The 23,237-nt window shown below is 44.5% G+C and overlaps 1 protein-coding gene across 8 annotated transcripts in view; it reads right to left on the reverse strand.

Moving 5' to 3' along the window:
* Positions 1–213: 213 nt before the first annotated feature.
* Positions 214–23,237, reverse strand: part of CAB39L (calcium binding protein 39 like) — a 61,654-nt gene continuing 38,630 nt past the window's right edge. For all 8 annotated transcript variants that reach the window (NM_001006272.3, XM_040699858.2, XM_040699850.2 and 5 more), the window contains 6 exons: positions 22,128–22,246; positions 16,172–16,340; positions 12,134–12,193; positions 10,544–10,609; positions 9,772–9,915; positions 214–1,738 (listed from right to left, as the gene is read on the reverse strand). In NM_001006272.3, the coding sequence (NP_001006272.2) occupies positions 1,559–1,738; positions 9,772–9,915; positions 10,544–10,609; positions 12,134–12,193; positions 16,172–16,340; positions 22,128–22,246 (738 nt within the window). In that variant the 3' untranslated portion in view covers positions 214–1,558. The remainder of the gene's footprint in view (positions 1,739–9,771; positions 9,916–10,543; positions 10,610–12,133; positions 12,194–16,171; positions 16,341–22,127; positions 22,247–23,237) is intronic.

Here is a 23,237-nt window from a genome sequence, read left to right on the forward strand (position 1 = left end):
TGCTGTGGTTGGATGGCCGCCATCACAGTGGGCAGAGGACGGCAGCTGGGCACGTTCTGCTCAGGCAAACGCTGGCAGTGGGTATCGCCTCTCCTCGTGCTGCAGTCAGACCGCAGTCTGGGGTGCCAGGAGAAGGGCAGAAAGAATTTGGCATCACACAGCCTGGCTCTCCCAAAGGACAAGAAGGGAAAAACAAGACAACAGTCATCGTGATACGGCTTACTTGGTAATCATGCCTTTAATAGCTTGTAAATATATATATTTTTAATTCCAGGCAACTAAGATGTGCATTTTTGTGTGTGTGTGTATATCTGACATCTGAAAACAAAAAAAACAACCCAATGCAAACTCATGACTCCACAATCTGTTCAGTTTCATCCCTTTTCTAGAGCACATAAATAAAAGTATCAGTCACCCCAATATACAACAGCTTTATGAAGGAAAAAGCCTTGCTCCATTGTCACAATTCAGTTTCGCCTTGCTATCTGAAGCATCAGTGCCAGCTTTGGCTGCAAAACGGCCTTACAGCAAACAGGGCAGCTCAGGACTTCAGCTGGCAAGAACAACTGCAGACATTTCCACTCCTTGCTCTCAAACTCCACATCCCGGTGATGTCCCAGAGAACATCTTCATTGCCACTGAAAAAAGACCCCACACCGTCCCAGCACACCCAGGGAACACTGTTTGGATCACAGAGCTTATTCAACTTTGAATGTGAGCAGTGCAATGATTGCCCCCGCGGAGCCTGAATCCACGTGTGAATGACCAAGGACAGAAAACACCACGTAAGCAGCAGCCTTCTGACTGCTCCAAAGCCTCGACGTGAGCACCCAACCAACGCTCTCAGCTTTGAGAGCAGCTCCCAGCAGCCCCGGGGCCACACGGCAGCTCACACCGAGGCCACATCTCACCAAGAGAGCTGCTCTCACCTTCCTCCCACAGCACCACGCAGTGTGTGATTCTGCCCAGCCACGTGCCTTCGTCCACCTCCCCAACAGAAAGCCTCTGATCTAGGGTTAAAGAAAGCTTAAAGATGAGAACACAAAAGCAAAGGAAAAACGTGACAGTTTTGGTTAAAAAACCGGAATGTGTAACTGCAGCAAACTCCAGAGACAAATGTACTCTTTCACAGTCATGTGTGTGTGTGTGTGTGTGCAGCACTCGAACAAAGTCACAGCTATGGGTGCAGAGGGAAAGCGTCGGCCCACAGGAGCTCCTCGTGCGCTCCCCAACACGTGAGCCTGCCCACAGACATCAGCTGAGAGCTTTGTCCTCCTTGAGCACTAATGGAAATCTGGCAGAGCGGCTTCTAGTACAGAGGGATCCCAAACTGACATAAATAATTCTAGTCTCGATTAAAAACAATATATTATTCTAGGTTGCTTTTTCTTTTAGTTTCCATGTAAAACCCCCCATACTCTTGACATCTAGGAACAAAGACAAAATAAAAAACCCAGGCACTTGCCGTGCCTTCTCAAGCACTATTGTGGTGTTTAAGGGACACTGAGGAACTTAACGAATGAGATTAATGCCTACAGTGGGAAACGAGTGGAGTTCTTCACGCCGTCGGCTTCTTCAAGTCTCGGATTTGCTTGATCAGGTAGTTCTTCTCGTCGGTGAACTGCTCGTCATCCGTCCTCTCTTTCTGGAAATTGCTCAGAAACTCGATGAGCTTGGGCTGGTTTTTCAACAGGATCTCCACGATGGGCTGCGTTTTGTTTGGACTGGCCACAAAAACCTGCATGCACACAAAGCAGGCACGGCAGGGAGAGAAGAGGCAGAGGAGCCGTCAGTCACAGCGCTGCCCCCGGCCACTGCTCCCCAGCCACACGGGCTGGCAGAGCAGCACTGCACACACCCTGTCCCAGGGCACACAGCTACGGACGTGTTGGTTCAATGCAGCCTGGAGCAAAGCTGCGCCTGCGTGTGGTGTCGTTTCCCCTCCGTTTTACTCTCTGTTGATAGAGCGCTTGATTGCAAACCCGGCTGTTGAGAGTGGGCAGTCCATTCTCAGCCTCCCCCACATGCAAGTCTTACGACATTCGTTAATTATAAGTAGAATGGAAAAGCTCTGTGTCAGCTTTGATATCCTTTCCATACTAACCCAGGCCTAAAATTAGCCTTGCCAGCTTTGTTTTGGTTTGGAAGACGCGTCAGAGGCTCTGCTTCCCCCGGCCTAATCCGATCCCGGCAGCGTGGAAATTTACAGCAGGCAGAGCAGTGCTGTGGGTGCACCCAGCTCTGGTCTGCCCTCAGCGGGGCCGAGCAAGGAGGTGGGCCATCCTCAGTGGGAAATTCTTCACTCAGAGGCCCTGGCACAGCTGCCCAGAGAAGCTGTGGGTGCCCCATCCCCGGAGGCACTCAAGGCCGGGTTGGATGGGGCCCTGGGCAGCCTGAGCTGCTGGGTGGCACTGCCCACGGCAGGGGGTTGGGACTGGGTGGGCTTTGAGGTCCCTTCCAACCCAAACTACTCGATGGCTCTGTGACAGGACACCCAGACACTCACCAGCGCTGTGGGAGTACTGCTCTTGTCAAATAATCACTTGCTAAGGCTTAGCTGAGCTGCTCTCTCATTTTCCCCCTTGTAAAACCCATAGCTCTGAACGTTACCCCTGCACTGATGCCTTAGCATTTTCTCCAGCATGCTGACAATAGTAAAACTCAAGGCCAGCAGTGCCAGGACCGAAGGAGGCCAAAGAGATGGGGGCTCAGCCAGCACACCCCGCACCCTGGAGGAGCTCCCATGTGGGCTGGTGCTGAGGTTGCCATGGCTGGTCAACAAAACAGTGCCGAGCGCTTGTGCAACGACACAAATAACTTGAGCTATTCGCTACCCAACGAGAAGAAATTAAGGATGGACAGAACTGGAAAACAGCCAGTTTCCCTCCGAGCCTGTTCAAACCAGAATAAAAACAAACATCTGCTGACAGCACAGAATGGCGTTTTGTCCGGCCCAGTGCAGGCGGCACCAGGGCTCAGCCCACGGCTCCTGCAGGTTTCCTCTCCTGCCTTTTTGCCCACACGCAGACCTGGGCTACGTCCCGCCACAGTTGGGAGTTGCCAGCACACAGCTGTGTTACCTGAGGTTCAACACACGCAGTGACCTGTGCGTGGCCAGGCCGCCGTCCCTCTGCAATGAACAGGGACATGTACAGCTTTATGCCACGTACAGCTTCCCAACAGCAGCACCCACAGTCGGGACTCCCAGGGATCCCTTCGGGGCAGCCACCCCACAGTTAACAGCTGTCCTGCATGGTGCTCCAGTCCTTCACAAAGCAACATCTGACCAGGGACACTTCTGCCAGCCCCCCAGGCATTTACTTCACAGCCACCCCACACCTGTCAATAGCACACCTCTGCCTGCAACAGCTGGGGAGGTTCAGGTTGGATATTAGGAAACATTTCTTCTTGGAAAGAGTGGTGATGCAGTGGCACAGGCTGCCCAGGGAGGTGGTGGAGTCACTGTCCCTGCAGGTGTTCAAGAACCGTGTGGATGTGGCACTGAGGGATGTGGTTAACGGGCATGGTGGGGTGGGCTGATGGCTGGATGAGATGTGCTTAGAGGTCTTTCCCAACATTAATGATTCTGTGACTCTACGAACGCAATACCCCTTCCCTTGCAAAGAATGTTGATATTCTGCTACTGATCTGTTGTTTTCCCACAGTGTGAGAAATAAAGAGGCTGGAGATGTAAATCTGAATGCACGTGGCTGTTTACCACCCTGTGTCTGAGGGAGGTCTTGTGGTAGAAAAGCTCAGCTCTGGCTCAGCAACAGCAGCCCCACACCCAACCCACACTGATGGAGGCCAGAAACATGCAGCACCTGGGCTGGGATAAGCCCCACAGCACCTGGACAGCTTCCTTAGAGGAAAGCAATGCACAAGCCTGCAGGCAAGGGTGAGGAAAACAACCCAACAGGGTGCTGCTGCAAGTTTCTCATTCCGGAGTTCAATTCCCACTCTGTGACCATCAGACAGAACTTAGAGGTTTCAGTGGTAAACCAGCATTTCAAACTCGTTCTACAACGGGTATTACCAAAGTCAATAAGTAAAGAGCTCGGTTTAATAGAGGATGTCACATCCTGTTTCTCCTGCTGCTCGATTGCTTATGGATTATTGTCTTCCCTTTGCAAAGCTGCCAGACTGAGCCTTCACACACACCACCCTGACGGACCGTCCTGCTCAGTGTTGGTGGAGACTCGCAAAGAGAGAAAGTTAAAGGACCAGAAAACTCCTGAGATGCCATTCAATGCCACAGCCAAGCAAAGAAAATCAATCCTGCAAGTATCGACCCAGCAGCTTCACGCAGCCCAGGATTGGGACCCCTGTATGGTTTTGCTTGTAAATGGGCCCCCCATTCAGAGCTCTGCATTGTCATAAAGATGGAGATCAATCTCTGTACAAAGCAGTCATTATCAATGCCTGCGGGGGCATCTTCACTGAAATGAGGCTTCAATGAAGCTGGAACACTTCAGGGAAAGTCTCCTTCAGCCATGGCTTTCTTATAAGGGACTTAATTCTGATACACGAGAGACCTAAAACAAAGAGTATTCATATAAAAATTCCAACCCTAAAAATAGCCCTTTCAGCACAGTTCTGTTTAGTGAATATATTTAAAAGGACTGGAATGAAAAATCAACTGAGAAAAAGTTGCCCAAAGTGGAACTCTCACTCTCTTCTTCATGAGAAGTCATACACCAAAATCACTCAGACAATCTGCCCTCACTCACTTCCTTAGGATTCCTTAGGAGGACATTTTTCACCCAGAGAGTGGTGACGCCCTGGAACAGGTTGCCCAAGGAGGCTGTGGATGCCCCATCCCTGGAGGCATTCAAGGCCAGGCTGGATGTGGCTCTGGGCAGCCTGGCCTGGTGGTTGGCGACCCTGCACATAGCAGGGGGGTTGAAACTTGATGATCACTGTGGTTCTTTGCAACCCAGGCCATTCTATGATTATATGAACCAGCAGCCATCACCATCCTCGGGGAGCCCAGCAGAGACAGAGAAGACACACAGCCACACACCTGGCTTCAGGCTCAGAGGGCAGAGTCAGGATGGCCCCATTATGTGCCTATGTGCAGAGCAGGCTGCAGCAGGCAGCACCGCATGCGCACGAAAGGGAATGGAGGAATGAAACCGAGGTCACAAAACACAGTGTACTCGCTCTATTTTTAGATGTACACAGTAAAATATATCTTGCTATATGTCTGCTTGAGAGCAAGAATTACATAATCCCAACTTGCTACTCCAGGGTGTTTTCCTCAAAATAACCTCTTTGTTTGCATTAAGCCTTTATCTGTAAATGCACTGGGTCACACGGTGACCTGTACCACACTTATGTCCATCTGAAGCTGTGCTCTCCCCTTTGGGCAAGTGGGCAGGAGGCTCTGCTCACAGCTTCACAAGCCCACCAAAGGAGCTGCAGAGCCTTCCCCACCGTTTGCTCCTCGGAGTGTGAATGCTCAGGGCTGACACCTCCTCATGGGAGCAGCACAGAGAGAGCTGGTGCCTGCCAAAGCCCTCAGCTCCAGGAGACCCCACTGGGCTATTGCTGAGGGAGAAGGAAGAAGGTGGGGTGAGTTAGCTTTTCATAATGAGTCGATTTGATTGGAAGGCCACAGCCAGAGGGTTGTGGTCAACGTCTCTATGTCCAGGGGTCCATCCTGGGACTGATACCCTGTAACACCTTTATCAGTGATAGAGACAGTGGGATGGAGTGCACCTTCAGCAAGTTTACTGATGACACCAATCTGTGTGGTGCAGTTGATATGATGGAAGGAAGGGATGCCGTCCAGAGGGACCTGTACAGGCTTGAAAAGTGGAACCGTGTGAATCTAATGAGGTTCAACAAGGCCAAGTGGAAGGTGTGGTATGTGGGTCAGGGAAATCCCAGACACATGCAGACAGGAAGAACTGAGAGCAGCCCTGCCAAGGACTTGGGAGTCCTGGTGGATGAAAAGTTGAACGTGAGCCAGCAGTGTGTGCTTACAGCCCAGAAGACCAACTGCATCCTGGGCTGTATAAAAAGATGTGTGGCTAGCAGGGAGAGGGAAGGGGTTGCACCCTCTGCTCTTGTGAGGCCCCATCTGAAGTACTGCGTCCAGGCCTGGGGCCCCCAGTACAGGAAAGACATGGAGCTCTTGGAGCGGGTCCAGAGGAGGGCCACTAAGATGATCAGAGGGCTGGAGCGCCTCTCCTATGAAGAAAGGTTGAGGGAGTTGGGCTTGTTGAGGCAGGAGAATAGAAGGCTCTGGAAAGACCTCATTGCAGCCTTCTGGTACTTGAAGGGAGCGTATGAACAGGAGTATAATCAACTTTTTACACAGGTATACAGTGATAGGACAAGTGGGAATGGTTTCAAAAGAGGGGAGATTTAGGTTAGATGATCTTCCCTGACACGGTGGTGAAGCCCTGGCACAGCTGCCCAGAGAAGCTGTGGGTGCCCCATCCCTGGAGGCACTCAAGGCCAGGCTGGATGGTGCCCTGGGCAGCCTGAGCTGCTGGGTGGCACAGCCCATGGCAGGGGGTTGGAATTGGATGGGCTTTGGGATCCCTTCCAACCCAAGCCATTCTATGAGATACTGGCTAATCCCCCCACACACACCCCATGGGACATCCAGCTCTATATAACCAACAGCCTCCAGGGTGATACTGCGAGGCAGAAGTTCCGTCTTGCTCCGGCAACAGGAGGAGGAGGAAGAAGCTGGGAGGAAGATCAAGCATCTCCTGAGAGGAAAATGGAAGGAAGCACTGCAAGAAAATACTGTCTATCCTCGATTTCCCACCCAAAGCATCCCAGCTGAGTAGAATGTTCTTAGAGCAAAAAGGGGCACCGGCATTTTCACTACCAAACAACCTGCCAAGTATTTTTGCACTTGAGGTGCTCATCATTCCAGTCTCTCTTACAATTTTGAATTCTCAATCATTAGAAATTGCCTCATGGACTCACATCTCTTTTCTTCCTTTTCTTTTTAGGTTGGCTGCAGCATAGGAGCGTTAGAACCTGAATGCTTCCCAAACAAGCACTTTTTCATTTCAAAGGTGTCTAACTGGTGAAACATCTACATCAGGAAATTTAAACCTAAGTCTTTTGGCAGCTCAGTCAGAGCAGCAATATCCACTTTTCAGCAGACCTTTGATTTCAAATCACTGCGGGCAGTGTGCTGTAATTTCAACCAGGCTGTAGAGGTATTCTGTGAGCACGATCTAAAAATGCAGGCACAGTTTAAAATTCATGAGATTAAAAGCTAAGGACTGGAGTTCTCTCCCAATTACACCAGCACAGAATTATTGCAGCTGATAAGAGAATTGGGCTCAGGGACACTAACCCAGAAACAGCGAGCAGGGACACTGCAGAACAAGGCACAAGAATGGAGCAGTGTTTTGCCATTCCCCTGAATACCTAAAGGATTTCCTTTACTAGCTCTCCAGCAATTCGAGTTCAATCTGAAAAGCAAAGTTGGAGGAAAATGCTCTTCCCCGACCTTCTCTACAAAGCTAATTCACAACAGGACCTTCTGTAACGTATTCTATACCTCCTCTGTCCACCTGGGAGAAGCTGAATGCCCCTCCCAGTCAGGGAGCTTTGCTTCACCTCTGGAGTTACTCTGCTGTGCCGCTGCTGTGATAAACAAGCAGTTTCCAGCTGATTGGGTTCTGCTCTGAGTCTGCAATTCCCACACAACGAACGCTGTGCACAGAAGATAGCACAAGGCACTGCTTCAATGCTGCTGAGGGGTACTGCTGGAAAAACACAGCAATGTCCCACGGAGGATAGTATCTGAGGACAGAGTTTGGTGCTTTGAAGTGGAAAGACGTAATGTCACCATCATGCACTATTTATTTTGCTCAGCATGATGTCCACGGTGTAGCAACTGCAAGTGGTTGAGCAAAGCTGAGTCTACAATCCCTGCATTGCAATTGGAAATGCAACATGAGCTGTGGGTAAAGGAGAAGGAAGGAATGGGAAGGCAGAATGGGAGTGACTGCAACGAGTGACACAGTTACACACTGGAGTCATTTTGAATTATTCAAAATCCTTTCAAATGTTTCTCAGAATGGTAAATTCAGCTCTTCCCAAGGCCTAGGCCATGCCTATCATTAATTCAGGACCAGCAATTCATGTGTTTCATACATACAAATATAGCATTTCTTCACAGAATGGCAAACAGGGCGTAATCCTGTGAATCCTTCCCTCCACAGGCATCTCAAAGCTGCAAGTGCTTGGAGCCTGACTGCTCTCATATCCTGGAGCCACAAACCTCCTGGAAAGGAGAAGTTACTCATGGTGGTTCTGATGACTGTGGTGGAAGTCAGCAAGGAAACAGCTTACCAAGCTTATTTCAAGGAGAGATTTTTTTTCTTTTCCAATTTTGCTCAAGACTTTTTTTTTTGGGGGGGGGGGGGGGGGGGGGGGGAGGGGAATGAAAAGCTTTTTGGAGAAGCTGTACATCCTTTAAAGATCCACAATGAAGATCTGGAAGCTTTTTGCCAATCAGAAATGGCAGAACTACAAAACTCCACCTGTCGCTGTGAATGCACGGGGGGTGAGGCAACCTTATCACAATAGCATGACTTCTGTCGTGATCTGGAACCTTTCCTAACCATTCTGAGGGAGGATATCCTCACAGTTCCCCTTTTTAAAAAATTATTAGCATCTCCATTCACATAGTTTGATATTGTTGTGGCAGTTCCAAAGGCAGCCTCGCATGGGAACAATTCGACTCAATCTCTTATCCAAAGCGCAGAACTTTTTTGAGAGGCAAAAAATAATCTTTTCACCATGTAGTATGAATCATTTCTGGAGAAGAGGGGGCTCAGGGGAGACCTTATTGCTCTCTACAACTGCCTGAAGGGAGGTTTGGACTCTTCTGCATAACTAGCAACAGAACTAGAGGGAATGGCCTGAAGTTGTGCCAGGAGAGATCCAGTGAGGTACTGGAATGGGCTGCCCATCTGTCATTGAGTCATCATCCCTGGAGGTGTTTGAGAAACATTTAGATGTTGTACTGAGGGGCATGGTTTCATGTGGAAGTACTGTTGGTAGGTGGACGGTTGGACTGGATGATCTGGGAGGTCTTTTCCAACCTTGGTAGTTCTATGATTCAGTGATTATAATGAAAATAAAGACATTGTTTGGGTCTGGTAACTATCAAAGACTCTATTAATGATGAGTGCAAAAGGATGGAAAGATTGAACTCATTTCAAATGAGATTTACCAAATCTTTCTAATACTTTTAAAAGCAAAATGCCTTCACGCTGATGCACAGTACTCATACCATCTACTTTTGATCTTAACTAAGAGTTTTAAGACATTGTGGGGTTTTGTTGTTGTTTTAAGTATATTTACCCAGAATCACATGGTAAAATGACATAAGAGCTGGGGAAAGGATCCTGAATAATATCTAGAAGCAGTGCATTTTGGTACCGTTACCATCCTCTACATTAGTGTGTGAGCGACAACCTTCAGCACGGTTTGAAAGGATGCTGCATTAGAACTCACCTGAAGGAAGGCAAAACCTTACCTAGTGGGGGGCAACCCTGCCCACGGCAGGGTATTGAAACTACATCTTTCCAACCCAAGTCATTCTACGACTACAAAAACAGAGGTTGCATGGTAGAGGTTTTCAAGGAAGATGTTCTCAGATGCTTGACATGACTGTAAACCCCAACCTTTAGCCTTATTTTTCCAGGTTTTCTCTTGTCCACCTTGACAGACACTTTTATGAGCAGAAAAGAAAGTCTGCCACCTTTGCAGCTCGTGCTAACTCACCTTGAACACATGGAATGCTTCAAATTGAATGTTGGGGCTTTTGTCTCGCAGCAAGTTCATCATCAGCTTCAGATTCTCTGGTTTGCTGATATATTTTGTCATGATGGCGAAGTTGTGTCTGTCTAGAATCAATTCACCCAGCAGCTATAGAGACAATCACAAAAATAGAAGAGCATTTTCCATTTAACATGTGATTTCTGAATGGAAATAAAAGCAGCATACTTCAGTGTTTGCTTAAATTAACTAGGCCTGTTGACAAGTAGTGAGTTACTTAATGACCATCTTCCAAACTTTATGGTAGGGGTTACCACATATGGACTGAATGTAATAGGAGTTGGTATGAGCCAGCTAGAAGAGAAGCAAGTACAGTGCAACTGTCCCACAAGGACACCCTTCATTTCAATGAGATACTACAGGAACATGTGTTCCCACCTGCATTCCAGTGCTGCAGCATTAACAGACAAACATGGACTATGATGTTACTCCCGAGTTCATTTTAACTTATGCGCTGAATTGAAGTACAAACTTGAGGTCAGAGAAAAAACAGTGGTGCTTATTCCATACAATCAGTCCAATGCTTCACCACAGATTCAGGAAATGAAACTCACAATAAGCTCTTGTGCGCTCTATGAAGAGCATCCTCAAGCATTTCTTTTTTTGGTGGTTGTTGTTAGAAAGGACGTGCTTACTTCATTGCCATACATGCATTTTGATATTTTGCATAACTTGAAATACAGATTTAGAAGGAAAGCACTAGGAAATTATACTTTACCTTCAAAGACTGTCTCTTTGTTACGTAATTCTCAGAATGAAGGAGTTTTTCATAATCCTCAAAGATCTAGACGAACAAGAAAACACAAATGCATTCACAGTTCATGTCCATCCTTCCTTCTCCCCATTCCTTTCTCCCGGTTCTTCCCACAGCAGAGGAGCAGCAGAAGTAGCAGCAGTGCCATCCTCTAACACTTCACTGTAATGCCAGGCCTGGCTCTTGCAGCCTTTTTTCTTTGTTTGCTATCAATGTCCATCAATATTCATCTGCCAAATACCACAGAAAGTGATACCACAGATGAACTGGATGTAAGAGGAGGAGGTATGAGCCAGCTAGGACAGAATTCAGCCACTGCCTGCACAGCTTTCCTTTATGGGAGTGAATCTGCTGCTTGGACACGTGGGTCCAGCACATCACACCTACTTACTCGTATCATGGTCATGACTTGCTCCTTAAATTAATCGGACATCCCAAATTGGTGACAGTGCACCCCAAACTGGAATGTGCCAAAAGCACTTTTATGAGGTGCCACCTGCCTTCAGCACCCCAATTCATTAAAGCAATTTGCAGAACGAGGTTCACAAGGAGTATGGTGCATGCTGGCTTTTGCAGGATTGGGTCAAAGGAATCTTGTGGTCAAGAAGAGTGGCTTGCACACACAGTAACACTGCCATCAACCAAATAAACCAACCCACTCCTGTCTGAGAAGAATCCTGATGACCAGCATTTATACCTCCAAATTTAAATGTTCAGTAAAGACAGAATGGAAACTATTCCACTGTAGTCCTTCAGTAATAACAGATAAAAGATTAGCAGAGACCTAATTTCGTTCCAGTTGAGCTGCATTTATGACCCTGCAATAATCAGTCTGATCTTTATTTAACCTTCTTGGTAACTCTAGAGTGAAAGAAATAGTCTTCGGCCCTTTTCCTTTGGCAGTGAAATAAAGAATACCTAAGGTAACACAAGAACATAACCTGTAGCCTCATTCCTTTATCTGCATCAGAGCAATTTTAGTTGACTCCAGTGGAATTTTTCTGACCAACATTTGGTTCAAGACATAGACAAAAAATCAAAGTGAAAAATGGCAACAAATCAAGGGATTAAATTACTTTGGATGGTAAGACAAATAATGACATCTTAGTCCCACCACTGCGTGCATATTACTTTCAGTCATGCAAAAACTTCTTGCAGTAACTCTTCTCCTCAGTCCCAAAATGACACCAGTATGATCCTATCGACTCTGGAATACCACAAAATTCTTTAAAAACTTGAATATTTTTTTTCCCTATGCTCTACCTACTGACTAACTTTGCAGTTCTGTTTACTTATGAGGAGACAGAATGCAGAAATGAATACATCTTTTTTTTAAGCTATGAGCTCCCTTGAAATCTTGGCATCTGTCCCCTGTGTGTGTGAGCAACTTGGGTACCTGTGTTTTAAATGCCACATTTTGTAAAAGCAATGTTTAGTTTGTAATCCTGTTCAACTATTTTATGTGGAGCGTGAAATCCTCCACTGGTGAAAACAGGCTTCTTTCAGCTAAGCATGAAGAGATTTTTAGGAAGTTCTGCTGTCATTTGTACTTACCGTATCATAATTTTGTTCCATAAAATCTGCTACCAACAACTTGTGCCTTGTTAACAAGTCCTGGAAAAGAAGAGAGAAAGGCTACCTTGGAGAGTGTGCTTATTTAACCACCTCTTTATTCTCAAATGCACTCTAATATTCTGAACACATCATCTTTTACAAGCCAGCTCCAACATGATTTCCATAAACAAAGATCATTTAAAAACAATACTGCATGAAATTCAGTTGTACTGTTTCTACTAGGACTGGAAGGAGAATTCAGTCAATGCTAACAGAATTAACATAAAGCTATTCTAAAGCTCTTTATATTCCTTCTTCCTCTCATCCTTTAGACTTACTTTTTGTGGCCACTGTGTACGGTACTTCCAATAAGCTGGGGTGAGGGAAAGGAGAAAAGCAAAACAACCCTTTATGGAAGGATCAGCTTTGGTCCCATAACCAACAGTTATCTCCATTCTGCCCCACAACAGGAAGAGTATGTTAGGTTTGATCAACTGCTATTGTTCATCTCCAAAAATGCAACAAGGCAGTCTCTAGTTCATGGATATATATATATATATATATATGATCTACTTAAAACCTAAAAGTTAGGCCCAGACCCACAGTAGCAATCCAGGTTCCCTCCACAGGCATTCCATCCCAGAAAGGGCTTTCAGGTAGGTGGGATGAGTTCCTTCTGTAGCTGTTATTCTGCCCAAGACAGGCTTGGCAGTAGCAGAGGACTTCAGACAGCTGAAGCTGAATGATCTCATTCTGAAAGGTGGATAACTAATTCAAATTTTAATTAAAGCAACCTCTTCCCCAGAATGGGAATGTTGGTTCTCAGCAACAGAGGCAAATTTCAGCTCCAGAAGAAACTAAGTCTCTTTACTGGATGAATAGCTGTCACTGAAGTGACCAGTTTGAGGCACTGAAGTTTAATTTTTATCTTATTTCCTTTTTAAAACATAACAGTGATCACAATAAATGCCTGATGAAGTCCATTCAAGTAGATGTTTTAGCTTGAAGAAGAGAAGGCTCTGGGAAGACCTCACTGTGGCCTTCCAATACTTGAAGGGAAGAATATAAACAGGAGGGAGAACGACAGTTTACGAGGGTGGATAGTGATAGGACAAGGGGGAATGGTTTTAAACTGAGACAGGGGAGGTTTAGGTTAGATATTAGGAGGAAGTTTTTCACCCAGAGGGTGGTGACACACTGGAACAGGTTGCCCAAGGAGGCTGTGGATGCCCCATCCCTGGAGGCATTCAAGGCCAGGCTAGATGTGGCTCTGGGCAGCCTGGTCTGGTGGTTGGTGACCCTGCACATAGCAGGGGGGTTGAGACTCGATGATCATTGTGGTCCTTTTCAACCCAGGCCATTCTATGATTCTATGTTTGTTTCAATGAACCAGTTTCTGATGTCTTTTTCATCAACGTTTTCTTGGTTTCCTTATCCACAGAGACTGAAGCTGTTGTAGGTGCACCACCCACATCCTCTGCAGCATCACAAATAAAAGCAATCCTTTGCATACTAATTTTTTCATTTATTTTTACCACTGTTTATAAGAGGAAAAAGAGTGCTATAAAACCCAGTGCACCATTTTTATAAAAGATTCCTCTATTTAGCAGGACTGCAATGATACCAGCTTAAAAGACCGAGCACAAGAAATGTGATTCACAAGCTTTGATGCAGACACTTACGAAGCAAGTACAACATTTTTCAATAGGGGGCACAAATGGAATATAATCCAAAATGAGTTTCTCATTGGAAATCACAAGGTAGTGTGGAGCAGCAGTATTCAGCCAGCACTATTTCCACCCTCCCCATAGCTGACTGTCTCTAAATACAAGCTGTTTTCCTCTGCATGTTGAGCAGCTCCACTTCCTTCCCCTCTGCCATGCACCTGGCTGAATTTCATTCAGAAATACATCTCAACATCATTAAAAATTGCAATACTTTCCTACTATAAATACCCCCAAACCTTAACTCACATTTAACTAAATCCGCCTCTGGTGCACAGACTATCGAAGACTTTCAGTGCTCTGTCAGATATCCTGGTGGCAACACTACAAACCCAGTGTGGGAAACAGAACTGAGAGCACTGAGCTCAGCAATCCACCCAGTAAGTGATCATAGCACTAGTTTTTGTGCTATTGGAAATGAGGTAGCCCCACATTTCACGATTCAACTGCTTCCACATCGCTTTTTGCTGTTCCAGTTATTCAGAGTACTGGCCAAATAGAAGGTGAGATGAGCGGCTGGTTTATTTCCAGAACTGGGTATCTATCAGGTGCTAAAAGGTAATTTAAAACAAAATGCAGTTTACTGACTTGCTACAAGCATTTTAAGAGGTGATTTCTGACCTAACAACTACCCTCGTACTTCTCTCTCTTCCTAATGCACGTGAGGATGCAGAATCCTATTTTTAAATCCTGCTAAAAATATGCTCAGATCACAAGGGACAGAAATAAGTTCCACAGCTGCAGATCCATGAAGGATGACCAATCCCTCCTGCCTTGGGGCAGCAGCAGCAGTCTCTAGTCCCTGTCACAGCTTAACTGACCTGTGTCCACATCCCACCTCCTGCCTGGGGGGACACAACGACAGCACAGCTTACTCAACAACAGTATCTTCCAATTGCTTTAAGGGGTGGTTTGAACTGGTCACCCTGTTCAACTCACTACTTATGAACACAACGTTATTTCCACTGTGCAAATCTGCAACATATTCATCATTTAGTGAAACTGAGACCAGGTCTCAGTATGTGGTAAATTGCCAAAATGGCATTCCTTACAGATACTCCGAAGGTCTATCTAATCATGTTTCTAATTAGCTTTGAGAAGAAAGAATGAACAACGTGTTTCTATGACAGCAAAGAACCCAATGATAGGGGGAAAAAAAGTTACATCTATATTTAGATGATTCTTTACCTGAAAAGAATTTTCTCTAGCTTAAGTTATTTTTCAGATGTAAACCAATCTTCCCTGCGTATTTTGCCCATAGGCACCAAATTGTGCTTTAAAACTGTATTAACCCTGTACAGGAAAGACGATGATCATATACAAATTCCACAAAATTTGGCAAGCTTCTCCCAGCTCCACTTTTAATACAAACACAGACTCGATATGGAGCACAGGCCACAAGGTCCCAGCATTCAGTGTTGCAGTGAAAGGCAAACCCTGCCTCCTGCTTTTGGTCCACTCCTGCTGCACTGAGGGGACCCACAGATTGTCCCCAGCAGCTTCACACCTATTGGGAGGCCCCAGTGGGAAATGGTAGCTGGCCCTCGCTAGCACTCCCTCACACTCTCAGGTACAAGTAAGTCCTTTGTCACTTGCCCATAAGAAGGTGGCACTGTTTTAGTTGTGACTGGAAGAGCTCCATGAAGCCTCACCTTTGATCTGCCTTTCCAAACTTTCAGCACAACTGGTGTCAAAAGACAGAAGTCCCTACACCACCACACAAACTGTAACATCAAGGCCTTCCTCCAGTGCACGCCTCCATCATACTTTAACCTACTTGGCTCTTCTCAGTACAGTCCTTGCACTAAACCATGTGTCACAAATGTAATCATGCAAACATGTAAAAATAATTACCAGGGGCACAGCGTTAGGCTAAACTCAACTCTCAAGCTCACAAGGGTCAGCAACAATTAGAGGGTTTCAAAAGTGAATTTTAAATGATTCCTTCCATGGGCTGTTTGCGGTCATGATGGGTAGCAGTTTTAATTTGGGGAGGGCTAGGGAAGGAAGAAAGGTTATGCATTCCACAAGAGCTGAACATAATGCATGATTCATTTGAGTTTTAAATGGTTGCACTGAGGGCCTTGGGGCATCAAGATGAAGAACATTAGTGAAACATAAAGCTGAACTGAAGATCCTCTGCAGACTTAATCACTGGTGTGAATCCTGTTACAAGCTCACCAAGGACTAATTATACCCCTTACTGAATAATGAAAAATCCATTCAGTTTAAAGGCAATACGATATTCAACAATCACTACCGATGGAATGCCATTTTTGACACGACACTAAGATACAGGTATCAAATAAATTACCTTGAATGTAGCAAAGGCATCAGATGCTATATCAAATGTTGACATTTCCACATACTTGAAGAAGTCTCTGAACTGTTCTGAAAAAAGTATGATTTTGGCCAATGGTTCATGTCGGATGCACTCCCTCAGCATAATTCCACAGCGTAAGGCAATATTTGGGGATTCATAGCTGGAGAATGAAAGGAAATAAAGGAGATCAAGCACGAAAGAACAAAAATAAACAGGCAGTTTTATAGCAATGGGGAAACTTGTAGCATAGGATATATATGTGCCAGAGTGGATACAGCACACGCACAGTCTTTCCCAATGAGAGTACTGCATCCAGAGCAGCTCACAGTGCAGTAGCATACACACAAATAAGGCTCCCAGCACTCCCCATTAAAAACCTCTGTCTTCACAAGCCAATGCACATTTCAGCATGAACATGCATTACACCTCCTCTCTGTGAAGAGACTGTAGAGTGCATAAGGTTTCATCAGAATTCCTTTACCCTCTTGGATTTATAAGAAAGCAAGGCCCATTCAATACCATAATTTCCCTTTTCAGATGTAATACTGAACTCCTCAGTTTATAAAAACAAAAACAAACAAACAAAACAAAACAAAAAAAACCCCACAACACCTCATGACTATCCATCAACTCCCACTCTTTTAGAGAGCATCATTCCAGAACATTAATGTCTAACAAGGAAGGTAGGAAGAGTTTCCAAAGACAGTATGATTCAGCTTTTGCAGCCCTGAAGACCTTTCCTGCAGTTTAGGAGAAATTTTGCTTAACTCCCCCCCCTCCCACACACACACACTGCAGAGGCTAAGGGTTTATTCAGGAGTTTGTTCTTCAAGTTACAATCCCACTATGGCACAGGCATCATCACAGAGAGGAGCCAGCACACTTCTCAGTCTTGGAAAGGGAGGTGGGGGGGTTAGGGTGGAAATTCAGATAATCTCCTCTCTCTATAAAGTTTTGATGTCTTTAAAGCTGAAACTAATCCAAAACAAAACTGTTAGAAACAATTTAGAAGAAGAAGAAAAAAAAAAGAAGAATGCAATCTAACAGTCAGGAAGGACTTAAAATGAACTTCCAGCAATATTCAGTCATGTGAAAGCGATGAAGTCCAAGGGACAGAAAGCACACACTGTTTCAATAAGCTGGTTATACTATATCAGAACTGTGTATTATCACACAGAGCTTATCAGCATCATTTTTCCTTTGCACAATTAATTCCTAGCACTAGGCCAAAAGAAAAAAAAGAAAAAGACAAAATGCCATCTGTGCTGTGAGTGAGTGGGCCCTCAAATTTACCACCAACATGCAATTTAGAAGAATTGTAGTGTTCTGAGAGCATACCAGAGCTGCATATTTCAACCTGATGTCAACAATAGTTGCTTAATGCAAAATGAACTGCTATTCCAGAAAGGCAAATGAAACTTCCCACCCTCAAGTAGATGCAACAGTCAAGCCCCTGCTTGTTTTCCTTTTGGGGAGCATTTGCAACCCTGAACTTAAAACTCTTTAGACAACAGACACTGGTTACTGCTGCCTGTTAAGGCACACCTCTCCTCTTACCCATTAACAGGAATACTAATTTTCAAGCAGAAAGAGGCGGAGCTGCTCCTAGGAGTGCAGCCAGGAAAATATTTAATACTTGGCTAAGAAATATTATGGTTGGAATGAAAGCAAACTACATTGTTTCCAGCACAATAACTTTTTAAAACACGAGCATCAACAAAGTCATTCTTAGTCAAATGCTCCATTATCTAGAGCTGGGTTATGGACCTTTGACTGCTCACATAAGCGAGGGAAGTTGGGCTCGGCTCCTGGAATATGCCTGGAAGAAGTTTACAGGCTGCTTGGTCATAACTAGCACGTTATCTGCACCCACATTTCCATGCAAGCCATCAGTTAGGAATGATAGAGATGCTCTTCTGATGAGTTGTTATGACTCCACGCAGTTCTCTTCTGTTCAGCTAAACTTACAACCTGAAGAATTCCCCACGTGCCGGGTACAGAGGGCAAGCAGAAAAAGAAGTAATGGACTTGGGATATTTCAGAACATTTATTGTGGAGGCTGAAAGAGGTCAGTCTGAGAGCAGAGACATGTCTTGGTGCAAAGGGAATTCTACTAGTGCAGAAGATGGTACAAGGTATGGATGCACAATGAAATAAATTACAAAGACATCAAGCCTGGAACACTGAAGGTCAGGGCAGACAGCTCTATTATTTTCTCCTTACTAACTACCATAGCTTGAGCGTGTCCTTAGAAAAACTCAGGGGGAATTCTGCAACTCCAGCCAATATACCAATATAACTTAAATTTTAACTTCACTGTGATATGAAGAGATCATCACAAGTCAGGGCAGCGACTGAATACTTTAGAGATTGCATGTGGCATGATAGATATCCACAGATGGTCTCATACATTTGTAACTTGTGAGAAACAACAAAAACAGAGCCATGAACTTTGAGTCTGCTGTAGTCACTGTACTAAAAAGGGAAAATATTTTAACTTATAAAGGACCAAATTATTTCTGAACTAGTGCAATACTCTGACACCAAAGAAAGAGTTGGATCAAATTTGGCCTAAATATATCAGATACTCTATATACCAAACATTGTATTCATCTAGAATCTTACTGATACACAAAGCCTGCTCATACAGAAGATGCTATTAGAGCAAGTCCTCATGCAGTGAAGTCAATTAACCCACCCCCCCCCCCCCCCCCCCCAAATTAGTGGTGAACTATGCACTGCATGGTTTTCTGAAGCTGAGAATCTGGGAGGGAGTAGCCAAGAAATAAAGCGAGGCCTAAAAAAAGAGGTAGGAACAATTATCTCAAAGTGGTAGTGCCACTGGAGTATTAGGCAGGAAGTACTGGGAGGGAGCCTTGATTCAGGATCCTTCCCACTCAACAGAGCTCACATTATGCAGTGAAAAAGCAACCTTTTGTTGATACTCTTGTGAACTGACTGTCAGGGGGCAGAGGAAATTTTGCATCCAATACAAGTAAAACAATGACGGGCCTTCACAACAGTTCCAGGCTGTTTCTTCTACAGCCATGGCTGAAATATTTTTTTTTCCTCTCCAAATAATGTCATATAACAAACATTAGATGGTACAAGCAAGCCAAGACCACTTTCCTTTCCTTTAAGCAGATTTAATGTACTCCACTTAGCATTAAATAAACATGAAAACATGCCCCCAAGTAGCACTGTTAAATGGCAATGCCTCCCATTAAGTAAGTGCTTCCCAGTCTCACCATTGCCTGCACGCAACAAGGCACACGCCAGGGGCCCTGCCCTTGTTTTAGGCATGCATCTGAAGTGCCATTTTCAGGCAGCCCTGGCAGTGGACCTGTATATGTTGAGTAAGACAGCAAGGTGCTGGACATCATTACACAGCTACTTTTCAGCTATCATCGGTGCTCGATCGGACCATCTTCTGGAAGAATTCAACAGCAGTTTCTAATGAAAAATCTGAGAAATGGCACTTCTGATACAGTGCAGTGCTGCAAAGAGATAGTCGAGATGTCAAGAAGGAGCCAGAGACCCAAACTAACACAACACACTGCTGTATGCATCTCTAAAAAGTACAGAAATACACCCACTGGCTCAGGTCACCTACAGTGGAGTGTCTGTTAGCAGCACATATGCATAACAAATATTTTACTATCATTTTAATATTCTTGGTTGCTACAGATCCCAAAGAATATCTGGGACATGATCCAAAAATATTTTCTAACTTGAAATAAAGCGGAGACATATGGTAGAGATGCACACATAACATGCAAGAAGAAAATAAGTGAGAAAGAGAGGAGGAAAAAAAAAAGATAAAGAGGGAAGAAAATGGTTGCATCTACATATGAAATTGAAAACAGTTGTACAACATAACAATGACTGAGAGAATGATCATAGAGTCATCAAATCATAGAATGGCTTGGGTTGGAAGCGACCTCAAGGATCATCAAGTTCCAACCGCAACACTGCAGGCAAGGCTGCCAACCTCCATATCTAATACTAGACCAGGCTGCCCAGGGCCCCACCTAACCTCCAGGGATGGGGCATCCACAACCTCTCTGGGCAGCCTGTGCCAGCACCTCACCGCTCTCATAGTAGAGAACTTCCCCTGATATCCAACCTAAATCTTCCCTCCTTCAACTTAAAACCATTTCCCCTTGTCCTGCCATTATCTACCCTTGTCAAGAGTTGATTTCCCTCCTGTTTATAGGCTCCATTTAGGTACTGGAAGGATCATCACTGTGATCATCACTCTCCTGAAATAAACAGTTTGAGGTTTATATAAATGTTGAATTGTAATGAGTAAATGAAACCAAACTCCATTAATTACTCCTTTTCAAAGATGCTGGTTCTCAGTAACACAAAACAAGTCAGAGTTTCAAAATTAAAGTGAAATCATGATTAATCACAATACTTAAACGAGCAAGACCGAGTTCAGAAGAGTGACCTGCCCTGCCTCCCTCCACCCTGCTGGTGGGAAAAGCAGCAGGTCAGACTGAGAAAAGCAGCAGATCAGACCAGGACCTCTTGCTATCTCATCAAGTAAAACTTTTACGACACCACCTTCAATGACAGGTTCAGCCTTCCTTAAATCCCTGGTAGAAATTAGTTCAGTTGATTACTTGTATTTTCCTGCTCAGCTGCATTGGGCTGTTGCCAGTTTTGAAGCAAACAGCCAGTTTAGAGGGCTCAGGCTGCAGACATGCCTGTTTCCCCTGACTCCAGGAGAGGCCAGGCTCACTCGTTCAGGTCTGCCCTTGGCAGAGGGGGAGGCCAGCTGGAAGGGATTTTACCCTCGGGGCTGCATTCTCGTTATGCTCAAATCTTAGATATGGCTCAAGTATTTTCTTCATACTGATTGTGGAGCAAACAGTAAAAACCCCAATCTTTAGCCTCAAGAGCAAGAAAGATATTTTTGAAAAAAAAAAATTCTTCTAAGTACCATTAGCTTAAAAGGCCTGTAACACAGTTTTGGTATGGCTATTACTAGTGCACCAAGATAACTGCTATGAGAGCCTACATTGTTTCACAATGATCAGCTACTAAATGCACTTATATCACTTCTTCGATCCACATCACATACATTCTCCTTTCCTCAGAGGAAAATAAAAAAAAATTCTAAAGCCAAAAGAAAACCTCAGAAAACAGTAGATTGTAAGGGTTGGAAAAGCAAAGATTCTTGCAAAGATTCTTGCTAAATGGGAGGCACTGTTGGTCACACAGAGGGGACAAAAACCTCAAGAGTTTTAGGCCAACATTTGTGCATTCCTGAGCACAACTATAGCTGACGTCTTCCCCATGCTGCAGCCTACTCCCTCTCCTTGGCCAACTTACCTTGGGAACCACCACCTTATTACAGCTCAGCACTTACGACCACAGAGGTCACAAGGAAAAAAAAAAAAGATTTAATGCTGAAAGACATGAAGTTAATTACTGAATTAATTTAAAGTTGACATTCACATGTGGCTACAGGCATTTGAGAAGCCTGCCCCACAGACACAACTCTTCTTTTTATGCATTTTTGCTTCTTTGTGTTCTACCCCATGGTGGTCCAGCATTTGACTCCAGTTATTCACAGACACCAGTATAATTCCCTCCTGCAGTGCAAGACAGTCTAAATGAAATTCAGCAGTTGTCAACAATGCTAGTTTAGGGCAAGAACTGAAGTACATGTCACATGGTAAGCAATCAAAAACAAGCAGCACATAATTATTCCAACATGAAGTTTTAATGGCTGAATGAAATAATCCAGTCGTTAAAAAATAGACATTTATGCAGAAAGTAAGTAAATACGAAAGAAATAAAACAAGAAGTCTGGAACAAAATCTGAATATCCTTGTTAGAAAATAAATAAGAAAGTGAGAAAGTAGATCAGCTGCAATGGCAGTAGGTTCCAGGCAATGCGCTTTAACAGAAATTAAAGACAAATTAAAGCACCCACCCTTTCAGAAGCATGAACAGGATATGTGGATGGGCACTAATGTATTCCACAGTAGGGCTTCGTGTGCCAATTTGTCTTCTCAGGATGTTGTTAAATATCTGGGAAACATCCTTTTTACCCTGTTAAAGAAGAAAAACAATTCTTCAACTGCAGAAACATGAGCAAATGACCATTCACTATAATATCTATTTAAAGTGGAAATTAAAACAAAAACAGGCTTGTTTCCTTCTGGGACCCTCCACAGTTGCAACACATCACATTTGCTCTTTCTTCAGTGACATGAGATTTCCTCCCTTCAGTGGCTCTGAAGATTACCAACCCCCCCACATACACACTTACACCTTTCTTTTCTCTAAATGAAGACATGTACCCTCCTTATTCTGTTGAGCAACTCCTTGGCTTTCTTATATAGCAACATTAAATAGTAAAAAAGCAAACAAATCCCTGAGACAGACGTGCTTTTGCCGTGTGTACTACTGCTCCCCAACCTCTAAATGTAACTCATCAAGCCTGTACACTAAATACAACAAAACACAGTCTAGATATATAAAGCCAAAGCTTCTCACTATTTGAACATCATCTCTACAAGTACGAACATAGTTCTGAAAAACAGGATTAAATTTAAAACTATATTCATTATTTCACAACAAGGAATGATATAACTGTACTGATAAAAAGGCTGTGCCATACACATCTCAGCTTCAGCCACAACTAATATGGGAAGGATCCTTCATTTCGTCCTAACTTTCTCCTGTATGTAGGCCTACACACATCTGCACTGTCATCTTCTGTCTTTGAATACTTCTTGCACATACCTTTTAGAAAACCCTTCCAAATTATGTTCTATTCTCCTACAGAGTTTGCCAATACATTCTAAGTAAGTCCTCTTCCTCCCCCACTGCTTTCTCCCATGGCCGCAAGAGACAAATTGATGGGAGAAACTAATTGAAGGGAGAGACTGCTGCACTAATGATCAGTAACCAAGGCATTGGGTAAACAGTGGGTCACTATGCACAGGGCAAGCCCAAGCAAAAGGTTACTTATAATCTCTACATGCTCATTGATCTGTCTGGAGAGGACAAACATTTCCTTGGCGAATAAATTATTTAA

Source organism: Gallus gallus, chromosome 1 (genome assembly GCF_016699485.2).
Source record: "Gallus gallus isolate bGalGal1 chromosome 1, bGalGal1.mat.broiler.GRCg7b, whole genome shotgun sequence".
In the NCBI taxonomy this organism is placed as follows: domain Eukaryota; kingdom Metazoa; phylum Chordata; class Aves; order Galliformes; family Phasianidae; genus Gallus; species Gallus gallus.